This window comes from Gymnodraco acuticeps, unplaced genomic scaffold, assembly GCF_902827175.1.
Source record: "Gymnodraco acuticeps unplaced genomic scaffold, fGymAcu1.1, whole genome shotgun sequence".
In the NCBI taxonomy this organism is placed as follows: Eukaryota; Metazoa; Chordata; class Actinopteri; order Perciformes; family Bathydraconidae; genus Gymnodraco; species Gymnodraco acuticeps.
Genome location: NW_022991981.1, coordinates 39,340 through 51,834, shown reverse-complemented (window position 1 = coordinate 51,834; position 12,495 = coordinate 39,340). Strand labels below are relative to the sequence as shown.

Below are 12,495 nucleotides of genomic sequence, written 5' to 3'. Positions count from 1 at the left end.
TTCTGATGAGTGATAGATGACTGTGTGCCAGGAGGTTGCCGTTTCAAACGAGCGTTGGCTAGCAGAAGACAAATACAAGCCACGGCTAAGACAAGGGTCAAGCCCACGAGTAGCCTCCTGCAAAGTTTGCAAACATAACGATGCGAGAGTCTGCGCTGACGAGCCACATGAAAGGTACGCCGTAGTAGAGCATTTTAGATTAGACTAACGTTGCATGTTACGTTTGTTTAAGCTAACGTTTGCTAGCTGAATAGCGAACTCGATTGAGGGATAATAATAATTGCAGGGGATAAACGAGCCGGTTTTTTGTTTGAGGGATCTAGATCGGCTTGAAGGCACATTATGCAATGTGCACATTATCCCGCTTATTACATGGCCACATTCTCAACAAAGTAACGACATGACTCCCAATATTAATTGAAATGCTTTTATGGATTTAGAAAATGATTTTATTGATTTAAAAAATAGTTTTATGTTGTGGTGACCACCTATTAATACACTGGGACATAATTCATACATGGAACTACAGTTGGGGCTATTGTTTCCACACGGACATATATGTGTTGTTATCTATATATGTTGTGTGCCCTCCTGGCTCTTTCTCTTGTCGTCCCGGGCTGCGACCCAACAACATCTACATTTCTGCTGCTCATTAAAGCAAGCTTTGTACCTCCATTGCACCGCCTCCGACTCCCTATCTCTCGGCACTACATTGGTGACCCCGACAGCGTCTTGGGAAGTTTCCGAGACGGACCCGAACACGGCAAAGGAAACCCAGGTTTCTTTCTCGAAATGCCGGGGATTTTTTGGAGTCGACCGTAGCTGCTACAGGCACGCGGACTGAGGCTCGGTGCGCGCCTCGCCGAATGGCTGGGGATGTTGCTCGTCATTCCCGCATCTGCCTTCCGACTACAGAGGGGACGATGCACGACCTGCTGGGTAGGGATGAACCCGATTGCTGCCTCGTGGGGTTTCTTCGGGGCGTGCGGCTGCACGTCCCAGCTGCGCTAGCTAACGACAACTAGCAGCTAACCACGTTGGCTAACTACGGCTAGCAGCTACCGATGGCTGCCAGCTAACGGCAACAGCTAACGGCTATCTACCCTTTTGAGTTTTTTTTTTTTTTTCTGGTGCCGGAGAGGAGGTTCGACCAGCCGGTTGACCTCATGTGGACACTCTCACATTTTTCACCACCTCCACGGCGGTTCCAGACGCCACTCACGTTTTCATCGACGCCTGGGTGGTGCACTCCTGGACCCCGTCTCGCCTCGACGGTTTTGGACGTCGCCCATGCTGCCATCGGCCCGTGGGTGGCGCGCTCCGGAGCCTGTCTGGCCTCTCCTGCCTTCCGGGGATATCCAGACGCCACTCACGTTCATCGGCGCCTGGGTGGCGCACTCCTGGACCCCCTCTCGCCTCGACAGTTCCGGACGTCGTCCATGCTCCATCGGCCCATGGGTGGCGCGCTCCGGGACCCTGTCTGGCCTCTCCTGCTTCCCGGGGATGCCTCAGCGCCTGCTGAGGACTTCATGCCCGCCGCCGCGGCACGTCTGCCTGCGGCCGGGTTGCTCTCCTGCTTCCCGGGGATACCTCGACACCTGCCGAGGACTTCGTGCCCGCCGCCGTTGCACGTCTGCCTGCGGCCGGGTTGCGCTCCTTCCTCCCGGGGGGACTGCTCCTCTCTTCCGGGGATACCTCGACGCCTGCCGAGGACTTCTTGCCCGCCGCCGTTGTGCGTCTGCCTGCGGCCGGGTTGCGCTCTTTCCTGCTGGGTTCTCCGCGACACCTACTGCGGCCCCCTTACGACGGCCCGCCCCCGGTGTGGGTGCCCTCGCCCTCGTTAGGGCCCCTGCCCTCTCCTGCGGCCCCCTTTCGTGGCCCGTTCCATGGCCCGGTCCTCACCTGCGGCCCCACCCTCCTCGGCCCCTGTGGTGCTTCCTCCACGGACGCGAGGATTTTTTTTGCCATGTTTGAATTCTGGGGGGGCTTGTGTGGTGACCACCTATTAATACACTGGGACATAATTCATACATGGAACTACAGTTGGGGCTATTGTTTCCACACGGACATATATGTGTTGTTATCTATATATGTTGTGTGCCCTCCTGGCTCTTTCTCTTGTCGTCCCGGGCTGCGACCCAACAACATCTACTAGAGATGTTAAGATTCACCGATTCGCATCGGTGCACCGGCATAAACGTTCAAGATGCGAGTGCACCGGTTGAAAGAGTGCACATCGGCTACAGTTTGGGTTGAACCGGGTTGAACTCGCGATGCATCGATTGCGTAGCGTCTTTGCATCGGTAAAAAACCGATTCATTCATATAAAATCCCCTCATCTTGTCAACGCTAAACAGAGACTATCTTTGATATTTGCTTCGCCACTACGGAGGCCGAGAGTCTCAGTTATCAACACACACGGAAGTTGAGGAGAAAGAGAAACACAGCGCACCGAAAAATACCTACAAATCAAACGTTTGGCAACACTTCGGATTGTTCAAGAAAGACGGTGTAATAGTCCTTTATGCTATATAGTTGATCGCAGGTCATGGAGAGTAATAAGGTATCCGTAGACCTTTGTATGAGGTATCTTTATTACTTAACAGGTCTACAGCCATGATACATAGATCCGTCCTAGATGCGGGCTTGCATACACACAGTATCACTCTGCAGCCGCACCCCATCAGTAACGTCCTGATGGTATTATGTGTGCGGCACTATATACTACAGACGGTCAACTTGAAAAATCGCTCGCAAATTGTTAACGATGCCGAGCCGCTTTAAAGTACACAAGTAGTACGAGGAACTTAGCGACGCACATAAAGAGGCGACATGGGGTCTGCGGCTGAAAAGAGAAACCTGAAAGTTAGACATATGAGTTAAATCACTCAGTGAGGTGTTCTGTCAGAGAGAGTGGTGTTTAGTTTACAGCAGCCTGTGACTGCCAATAATAGTTTAAATGTCTTCCTTACTGTAAGCAGTTATGAAATACCTGTTTGTGAAAGGTTATTTGTATTATTTATTGTTCATATAGAACCCAATGCTTTCTGCTCACTGATGAGTTAGCCTATGGATGAGTGTTAAGCACATCAGGCTGGCAGCTGTATGGGCATTGCACAATGGTAGCTGTTATTTGCACATTGTTAATCATGAGCAATGCCTCCTTACATTGTTTAACTGTGAGGTGTTATACAATTGTACTGTAGCCTACTCTGGAGAGCTTTTAAAGGTAAAAAAATAAACGGCATGATGGGATGTGCAGTACCAAATATGTAAATCACTTTTTTGTTAATGTATGATTTGCTGTATATTAGTGCTGGGGGGAAACGATTATTTTTAAAACCGATTAATCGGGCGATTATTTGATCGATTAGTCGACTAATCTAACGATTATTTTTCTGTTGTTCAATTCATAAAAAACGTAATGTAAAAAAAACGTAATGTAAAAAAAATGTTTTTTCACGATACTGTGTCTCAGGGGATCTTAATATTTAAGAACCTATTAATGTGTTATACCAGATTAACGGAAATAATCTCAGCTAACTGACGATACAAACCATGTTTACCAAAACAAAACACAAGTCTCATAAGAAGCATCTAAATGACCCCTGAGCGAAAAATGCTAACGGACATTGGCACAGAACTCAAGATAAAAGTACCCTTATTACTTATCGTAGCTGCACATACAAGATATCCGATTAAAGCTGAGACTCCACAGATTATGTAGGTACATAGTATCATCACTGAGTGATCTGGACTCGCGACAGGGGAAGCAAATACAGTCATCACAACACGTACCTTCACAGAGCTTCTAGGGAGATCGTCTCACCGTAGCTGTCAATCTGATCAAAAGACGTGTTCAATGGCATTAAAATGAGAAAAAACGCGGCTGAATCGGTTAATCCATAGGTTCTTAACGTCTATGTATACAAAAATGATTGAATTTATAATCCATAATTCCATTTTATGTAAAAAATCGGAGAGCAAATGCTAGCTGCTAATGGTAGCCACCACAGCTAGCTGCTGCTTCTGCTAGGCTATGCAGCAGTCTCAGTGAGATATACATATATAAATATCTTTGCGTTTTGGACTAACTTTAAAATATTCCCATGCTTTTGAAGACCTAGGGCGAGATGTTTTCGTTTGGGGGCTTCGTGCGCAATCCTGTGAGGAGGAGGTGGTAGCCGTTTCAGTCTCCATTGTGTTTGAAGTGCGATTGCGAACTGCTTGTTGCTTTGGGTGACCCACGTGTGTGTAGCGACGCGTCGACGCGGAAATATGTCGTCGACGATATTTTGAAGTCGACGTTGTCGACGCGTCGCTACAGCACTACTGTATATAAGGAATAAAACAAAAATCCTCTGTCGTACCATATTGAAGTATCATTATTTTTGTATCGTGTTGAATCGTATCGTATCGCACCGAATCGCACAATGTTGAATCAAATCGTATCGAACTGTATCGCAACAGGGGTGAATCGTATCGTATCGCATCGCCTGGTCTTTCAAATGTATCGTTAATGTATCGTATCGTGGCAACGTATCGAGATGCGCATCGCATCGGCCTCAGTGATGGAGATGCACATCCCTAACATCTACATTTCTGCTGCTCATTGAAGCAAGCTTTGTACCTCCATTGCACCGCCTCCGACTCCCTATCTCTCGGCACTACAATGTATTGATTTAAATTGACATGCATCCGCTAAGAAAAGTAGTCCGTTGTTACTGTTTGAAGTGAACTAACGTAGCAACGGCAGGAACTGCTTCGATAGTGTTTTTGAGGAGCTTTTTGATTACAGATTTGAAAACATCGTTGCTTGCTTTAAAAGTAGCACAATTCATTATGTCAAACCTTGGAAAGTATCTAGATATCCCTGCCCTAATGCCAAAGTAACTGGCAACTGAATATGTGTCGCCGTTTGATGTCTATGTCTGGACCGCTGCGTAAAAAGGAGGGTTTCTGCCCCGTTACTTCTCTTCTTACTTCTATAAGAATAAAACACGGAGGACGAAGATCTCTTTTGCTCCCCCTCTTCTGACAGCCCAGCAGCTGATCTCAAAGCACGCTCCCCTCTCCTGCAGGGGGGCGTGGTCAGCTGCAGCTCACAGAATCAGCCCCCTGCCAAAACAGCGCTGGAAAGATCAAATAGAGCGAAATGAGGCATGGCTAAAATGCAGGATCTTTTTGGTCTATATAGTCTTCTATATTTTTTTATATAAAAAAACTATATTTATATACTTTATATAGGTCGATACAGTAGCCCCTTTTCTTTTAAATAGTTGTTATAGGTGTTGCTATTTGTTTTGTGTAGCGTGGTTCTACAAGCAAGTCAATGCATTCATTGGGTGGTATCAGAGAGTTGCACGTGTCTGTAAATGCAATGAAAACAATTGGCCACAGCAAATCATTTATATGAAACATGTAATTTTTACTTTTGAATACTTCAGTACAAAGGATGTATTGAATAATTTAAGTGATATATGTGTACACATATAAATCATTAGTCAAAACAGGGCTACATTTGATTTAATTAAAAGGTATAATATGTGGTAAACTGAAGAGCCGTTTGGGAGCCGAAAGAGCCGGCTCTTCTTGGTGAGCCGAGCCAAATGATCCGGCTCACCAAGAAGAGCCGGAATTCCCATCACTAGTGTTCAGAGGATGAAGCACTCACGGCATTTTGTGTTATAGTCACGAAATATAATCTATTGATTCAACACAGAGCGATTTTGAAAGCAATGTATTTCTACTGGTAGTATGTTTCGTACCTAAACCAAATGTAACTTGCTCTATCGAAATCAGTCACATTGACCCGAAGACACATTTTCGTTTGTATTACTGGTCTGGGGGAAACTCGCGAGTGTGTGTGTGTGTGTGTGTGTGTGTATTTTTGCGTTTGTGTACCGGGGAAACACTCATAAGAAACACCGGCTGTTGTTATGCTTGCTGTGATGTTACATTACTCCGTTCTCTGCTTGTAATTATGCCGAAGCTTCAAAGTTGTATTTATCATCTGAATTTGCCGAAACAAGTTTAATATTCTGAAAGCCAATACTTTGTTTATTTGAAAACAGATGAAAACAAACTGTCTTTTATATAAAATTGAAGTATTATACAAGTAAAACTACATTTAGCTTTAATCCCATGTAATTGTAGAACGAACACAGTCTTCCTCTGAAGATGTATAAGTCAGGTGTCTTGAGTAGTCAAAATTACCTTGTGAATTTACTCCAGGTGGAACTAAAGTCTGATTTAACACTTGATTATATTTCACATCATTCATCCACATCTGTGAAGTAACTAAAGGTATTAAATACATGTAGTGGAGGAAAAGTACACCATTAGGCGCATTCACACCGCAGTACTTTTCCCACAAAGGTTCATGAGAACTTAGTTCATGAGAACTCTTTTGTCGCGTTCACACCAAAAAGAGCCGGTACTAAAATTAGTTCATGAGAACCTTTTTACCCCCACGAAAGTCCCTGCTAGAGAGCAGGGACTTTCGTGCGGCTCTTTTGTGAGAAAAGAGCTATATTTCTGATTGGCTGGGCGGATTGCAAACCACGCCCCGTAAAACTACCAAAAAGTTTTGTGAAGCCGCCATTTTATTATCCTCGCATTAGCATTATTAGCATTAGCCCAGCGCAGAAACGCAGAGAGACTAACTTATGGCAACACAAAATAAAACATGGGAGCGGTGGAGATGAGGAGGTGTCGGCGTTCTGGCGATTTACTCGGAAGGCTTCAGTAGAAGCAGCTGGGAGTCCCAGCAGCTTCTACTGAAGCCAGTCCCCAACTCCGGGGACTTCCGGCCGGGGACTTTGGGCGGCAGTATACGCCGTGAAGTGGTTTGCGGCCTGCCAGTAAACCCAAAGCAGAAGAAGAAGAAGTGACGTCAGCGGCTTCATTTGCCTAATCCTCCCCCAGGGACTTATTCCGGTGTGAATGCGATCTGTACTTAGTTCATGAGAACTAAAGAGTTCTCATGAACTAAGTTCTCATGAACCTTTGTGGGAAAAGTAATGCGGTGTGAATGCACCTTTTTACCTCTGACTTATGTTCACTTCCAACATAAAAGTACCTCAAAAATAGTAATCAATAATGTATTGAAAAGTTATTTGGCTGATTGTTTTATATTGGCTCAGACAGGTTATATGGGAGGCCCAGTCTACGTACAGGTCACTCCTTTTGAAATATTAAACTTAGTTTTCTTTTCTTTAATTTTTCATCCTTGTTTCTAATGCTATCACGAAACACACATTTGGTTGTTTATAGCATAAAGAACATCTGATTTAATGTGAGGTAGGGAAATAATCATTTGAGTATGTGTATATAAATATGTAATTTACAACAGCTGTGAGATGCTTGAAAAGCTGGAAAATGCACCTTGAAAATGCTTGAAAAGTGCTTGAATTTGACTTTGGAAAAGGTGTAAGAACCCTCTGTACAGCACTGACACTTGGATTTTAATTATGTGTGTTCAACGACAAATAGCTTTAACATGAGCTAAATTGTTAACATAGTTGTGTGCATGCTGTATGAATCTCAAGAATTAAAAAGAAGATCCACAATGGGGCAGATCTGCGCTGAATGTAATCGGGCTGGGACGTAAATATCTTTAAAATGTCATGTTTGCACCAAGGGAAACAAGGCAACTCTCCAGGTAGCTACACCTTTAAGAGATTAGCTTTACATTTTTGTTGTGGTTTTGTTTGCGCATATATTTCCATCTGGCAGACGCAGGTTTTCTGAGTGTTTGCACAAGCTTGCTAACAGGAAGGCTCTTTGGAGAATCAGTGCACACATTGATGGGTATATATTCTTTTAAACTTTAAAACAAATCAAGTTTATTCTAAGCTGAGTCCGACCCGAATAGGTTTTGACGTTCTTTTTAGATGATGTGATACTTATCTCTGTAATAAAATGAAGGTTCAGATGAAGAGGAATCATCATCCTCTCCTAGCCCACTTATCTCCACAGTGGGAAAAACACCTTGTTGGAAATGTTTCACCTGCTAGTTCAATCAGGGTCTCAGATCTTTACAGACAATATATGTGTACTTGTATATTGACAGCAAGAGGACGCAACTATAGTGTAAATGTAATGTCACTCCAAAGTTACACAAGTTTTGAAAAACAGGTTTTGGAAGAGGTTGTAATTCGATCCAAGCGACCACACTCGTACACTAATGTAAAAGTATTTTCTGACATCCACAGCCATAAAAGCACATCCTCACATCTCCATAAGGAGTAAAAGCAGCTTCTCTCTGGTCCACCGACTAAACCAAAGCATCCCGCCGGCTCCAACCTGCCCGAGCTCCCACTCAGAGATTTCATCTGACCGTCAGTTCACCTGAAATCCATCCCAGAGTCACAAACTGAAGACAAGTCAGGAGCAATGTTGTGACAAATGGAAAACGTCTTGAAAATCCCTTTAGGACAAAGAGTTAAGTGCCTTTAGTGTTGGTCCAAAAGTAATAGTACATGTATTTATTAGTATGTTGGAGCCATAATAGACTTATTAATAAACTACATTTAGGGTTAATACTTTGACTAAATACTCAGATCTTGAACTTCAGTAAAAGTATTAAAACTAACAACATCCTCAGTACAAGTGAAAGTCCTGTCCAAGAAAGAGAGCTGACTAGTGAAGAGAAACGGAAAAACAAGATGTTGTTAAGGGACGTGAAAACAGATTAAAACAAAGATAATTAAAACAAGACAGAGCAAGTTTCAGACAAACAGCTCCAGAGATTCTGTTTGGAAAACTGAGAACTACTTTACTTCCTGTTCCCTTGTCTCCTTTCCTTTGTGTCTACCTCCTCCTTCCTCTAGTCCCCCACAATGTTTAGACACTGTTCTCAAAACAACACAATGTACCACAGAAACAAACCAGCTGGAGGCAATTAGAAAACAATTTGGAGAGACATCTCCAAGAACATTAAAAAAACTAAATGATTTCATCTTTGTGGAAACATGTTGACTTCTTTTAGTTGAGTTGTACATTCAGAATTGGCAGTTGTGTTCTTCGCAGTTTAATTATAGTGATACTTTATTGCATATTCATTTGTTGCATTATTATGGTATCCCTTAGAGACCTACAGTACATAGACCAAATGTTGTCTTTTTTATATATTTAGGAGGATAATGCAGGTGAAAAACACATTTCTCATTTAAGTGGTGAACATCATATGAAAGCTTGGATCTACAGATGAATTGAGGGACAGCTCAGTACTGAGTGTCAATGTTCTCAAGTTATTAATCTGTGATAAACGTTATGGTTTGATTAGGCGCCAAAACCATGCAAATCTAGATGTTTATAAGTCCTTAGAGCTTAATGATACAGGTATATCCTCGTGCTTCAATATATCTCATGAGTTGTTGCATCATTACCACTTTGTTCTTACAAAGATTTGCTGCTAAATTCTAACATTTTGATCACTGTAGAATTGGTCAAAATGAGCTTGAAAACGCCATATTAAGACCTTTAACATCTTGAGGAACATATAACAAAGTCATGCTGTGATTTGGTACCAAAAGCGTTCGATATTTGGAGACTTACAGCGATTGGAAAGCGGATGTATCCCTCCGTCCTTAGTTGGCTAGTTTGATGAGTACAATTACCTATTTCCAAGGGGCTGGTCACCCAATCATAGGACTGGGCAATATGAATGAAATCAAATATCACGCTTTCTCTGAGCAAATACCTCAGTATAGATATTGTGTGGTTGACTATTGATGCTTTCATTAAACAATTACAGTACACAATGAGATATTTTGATAAATGACCATCAGTAATGTAGATATGATGCCTGAATGAAGACAGATAATAAAACAGTTAAATTGAAACCAGAGCCCAGTCTGCTCCGATTGGTTAGCTGGCCGGTTCTTTTGCGATCGGTCAACTGTATAGCGACGTCCCGCCCCTTAGCCTTAGCGCAAATGTTATAAATTGATGTCCCAAAGGAGTCCAATGGAGGCACAGAACACAGGGATTTTATCCTCTGCAGACCATTTACATGCACACAAACCTGTAACACACTACAGGAAAGGGAAAACCCCATAACGTAACAATAAAACACAATATTCAGGATATATGTTATCACAAAAGTCCAGATATGTATTGCACCGTGACACACAAAGACCTGCAGTGTGACTCGCTGAGGTTATATCAGACCATCACCACGTAATTAGGCTCAATGACTCAAGGATTCATGGTGCTCCAAACCCTGACATATTAGATTAGTATAACTCAAAAGCAGCATCTGTTTCTGACCTCTGTGGATTACTCAGAGTGACTTTCACTGTCAACAGTTTCATTTAAAACTTCTTCTTTTGACTGAAACCATCTACTATTAAATTAAAAGCTGCAGAATGTGGTCTTTTCTTGGAATTTAAATCATGACTGCAGAGACTTTAAACTGTTTCCTCTGGCTCTTTTGATGTTAGGGGGTTCTTTGGACTCCATTCATTTATTGTTTCACCTTAAAAAAAAGTGTCTTATCTATTTGATTGACCGCCCTAATTGATCATCTTCGCTTTATAAAGCCCTGCTTATCTTATGGTAGGTGTGTCTATTCTCATTATTTGTGTTGCTTGCAAGGTTTCTCCTGTCATTTTCTGTATATAATATGTTAGTGAATATGATATGCAGTACTGCACAACTTTTAAAAAAATCGAATTAAATCTTTCGTAAGACTCAAACTGACTGTCCTTTTCATATCAAGTAGCTGCACAAAGAGAAACTTAAGAAAGCATTAATGTCCCTTTTTACGGGGAATTATTTACCCACAAAAAGAATGAATTCTGACTCAACATAAAAACCAAATGCCTTTACAGATTATCTTGGCAGCAAATGGAGGAAACTTATCAGAGGTATTTTATCTGGTACTTCATACTGTGCTAAAAGTGCTCATTATTTCACTCGTCTTTTTAACTCCTGTCTTGATTTTTTTAATTGTTTGTAATATTTTTCTAGTTCTCTGCCTGTGTTTTTAATTCTTGTTTTACTTTTATGTATGCACCACGACATCAAGTCAAATTCCTCTTACGTGTAAACCTACCTGGTGATAAACATGTTTCTGATTCTGATCTAATTTGGGGTCATGCAAGACAATGCTAAAAACCAAATGCCTTTACAGATGATCTTTGCAGCAAATGGACGAAAACGTACATAGAGGTATTTTATCTGGTACTTAATCGAAGAAAAGTGCTCATTATTTCACTCATCTTTTTAACTCCTCTCTATTGATTGATGTACATTTTTGGGGTCATGCATAGTACAGGCACTAGTAACGAAATGGAGTTTGGCATCTGACCAGAAGTGCAAAATAACAGTGCAAGTGTCTACATGATATGAATGAATAATTATAAATAGGCTATAAACAGATGAAGTATGAACGGTATTGACAGTATAATGATAGTATGCTATAGACAGTATAAGGATATAAACAGATTTATACTGTGTCTTACCAGAGGCATCATGGCGGAGGCGCTGGGGGACACCTGTCCTCTGTAATGGTTGTGGAGCTCCACCAGCAGCTCCTCCTGCTCCTCGTTCAGAAAGCTCCAGGCTCCAGGAACCAGCAGGGCCCCGAGCAGGAGCCAGGCCCAGAGAGGAGCTCCGCTCGGCGGGCAAAGGCTCCGGCACGAAGACCCCCTCCTCGACCTGGAGCTCCATGAGCCTTCGTCCTGAGTAGTCCTTCGGGTAGAGACCCCCTGCTGGGTGGGGACCCCCTGGTGCATGATGGGAAACAGTATCCTGAGGGACGTATCCTTAAGAGGTCAGTCCAGGGTCCAGCAAAATGTGTATGTGTGTGACAACTGTGTTTGTCTGTGTGTGTGTGTATGTATGTGTGTGTGTGTGTGTGTGTGTGTGTGTGTGTGTGTGTACAATAGGCCAATTGTTTTTGTTTCTGTGAGTGTGTGTGTGTGTTTGTGTGTGTTCAAGAGTCAGTAAAAGTGTGTGTTCCCTTGTCAGTGCCTCTCACTCTCAGCTCTGCAGATCTCTCTGTTTCTGACCCGGCTTTAAGAGCAAGAGGATCCTCCCCTACTCAAACACACACACACACTCACACACACACACACACACACACACACACACACACACACACACACACACACACACACACACACACACAGTTCACATTTCACACACTGCTCCGACTGGTACGCGAAACAAACGCACCCCCCCTCAATCCTCTCACCCTCCATATTCTCTGTGTCAAACTCTCTCCTCCTCTCTTCTGTTCTTTCTCTCTTTTCTTTTCCCTTTGTCCATTTCAGATTTATCGGCACCACATCCAGGGGATAATGTCGGCTCAGATTTAATCACAATAAATATGCACATGAACGTTTAGTGAATATGGCTACATTTTTCTTTTAAATGGAGGAAGGATACTGGACACTGGACACTGAACATATAAAACTATACACAGACAAACACTGTCACAGCAAAAGTTCCCAAAATTAAAAATAGATGTAAGGATAACCAGGA

At 42.8% G+C, this 12,495-nt stretch overlaps 1 protein-coding gene across 1 annotated transcript in view; it reads right to left on the bottom strand.

The window, feature by feature from the left end:
- LOC117536250 (peptidase inhibitor 16-like) overlaps positions 1-11,983 on the bottom strand; it is a 41,399-nt gene extending 29,416 nt beyond the window's left edge. The window contains exon 1 of the mRNA XM_034201044.1: positions 11,472-11,983. Within this exon, the coding sequence (XP_034056935.1) occupies positions 11,472-11,744 (273 nt within the window). The 5' untranslated portion in view covers positions 11,745-11,983. The remainder of the gene's footprint in view (positions 1-11,471) is intronic.
- Between the last annotated feature and the right edge of the window lie 512 nt (positions 11,984-12,495).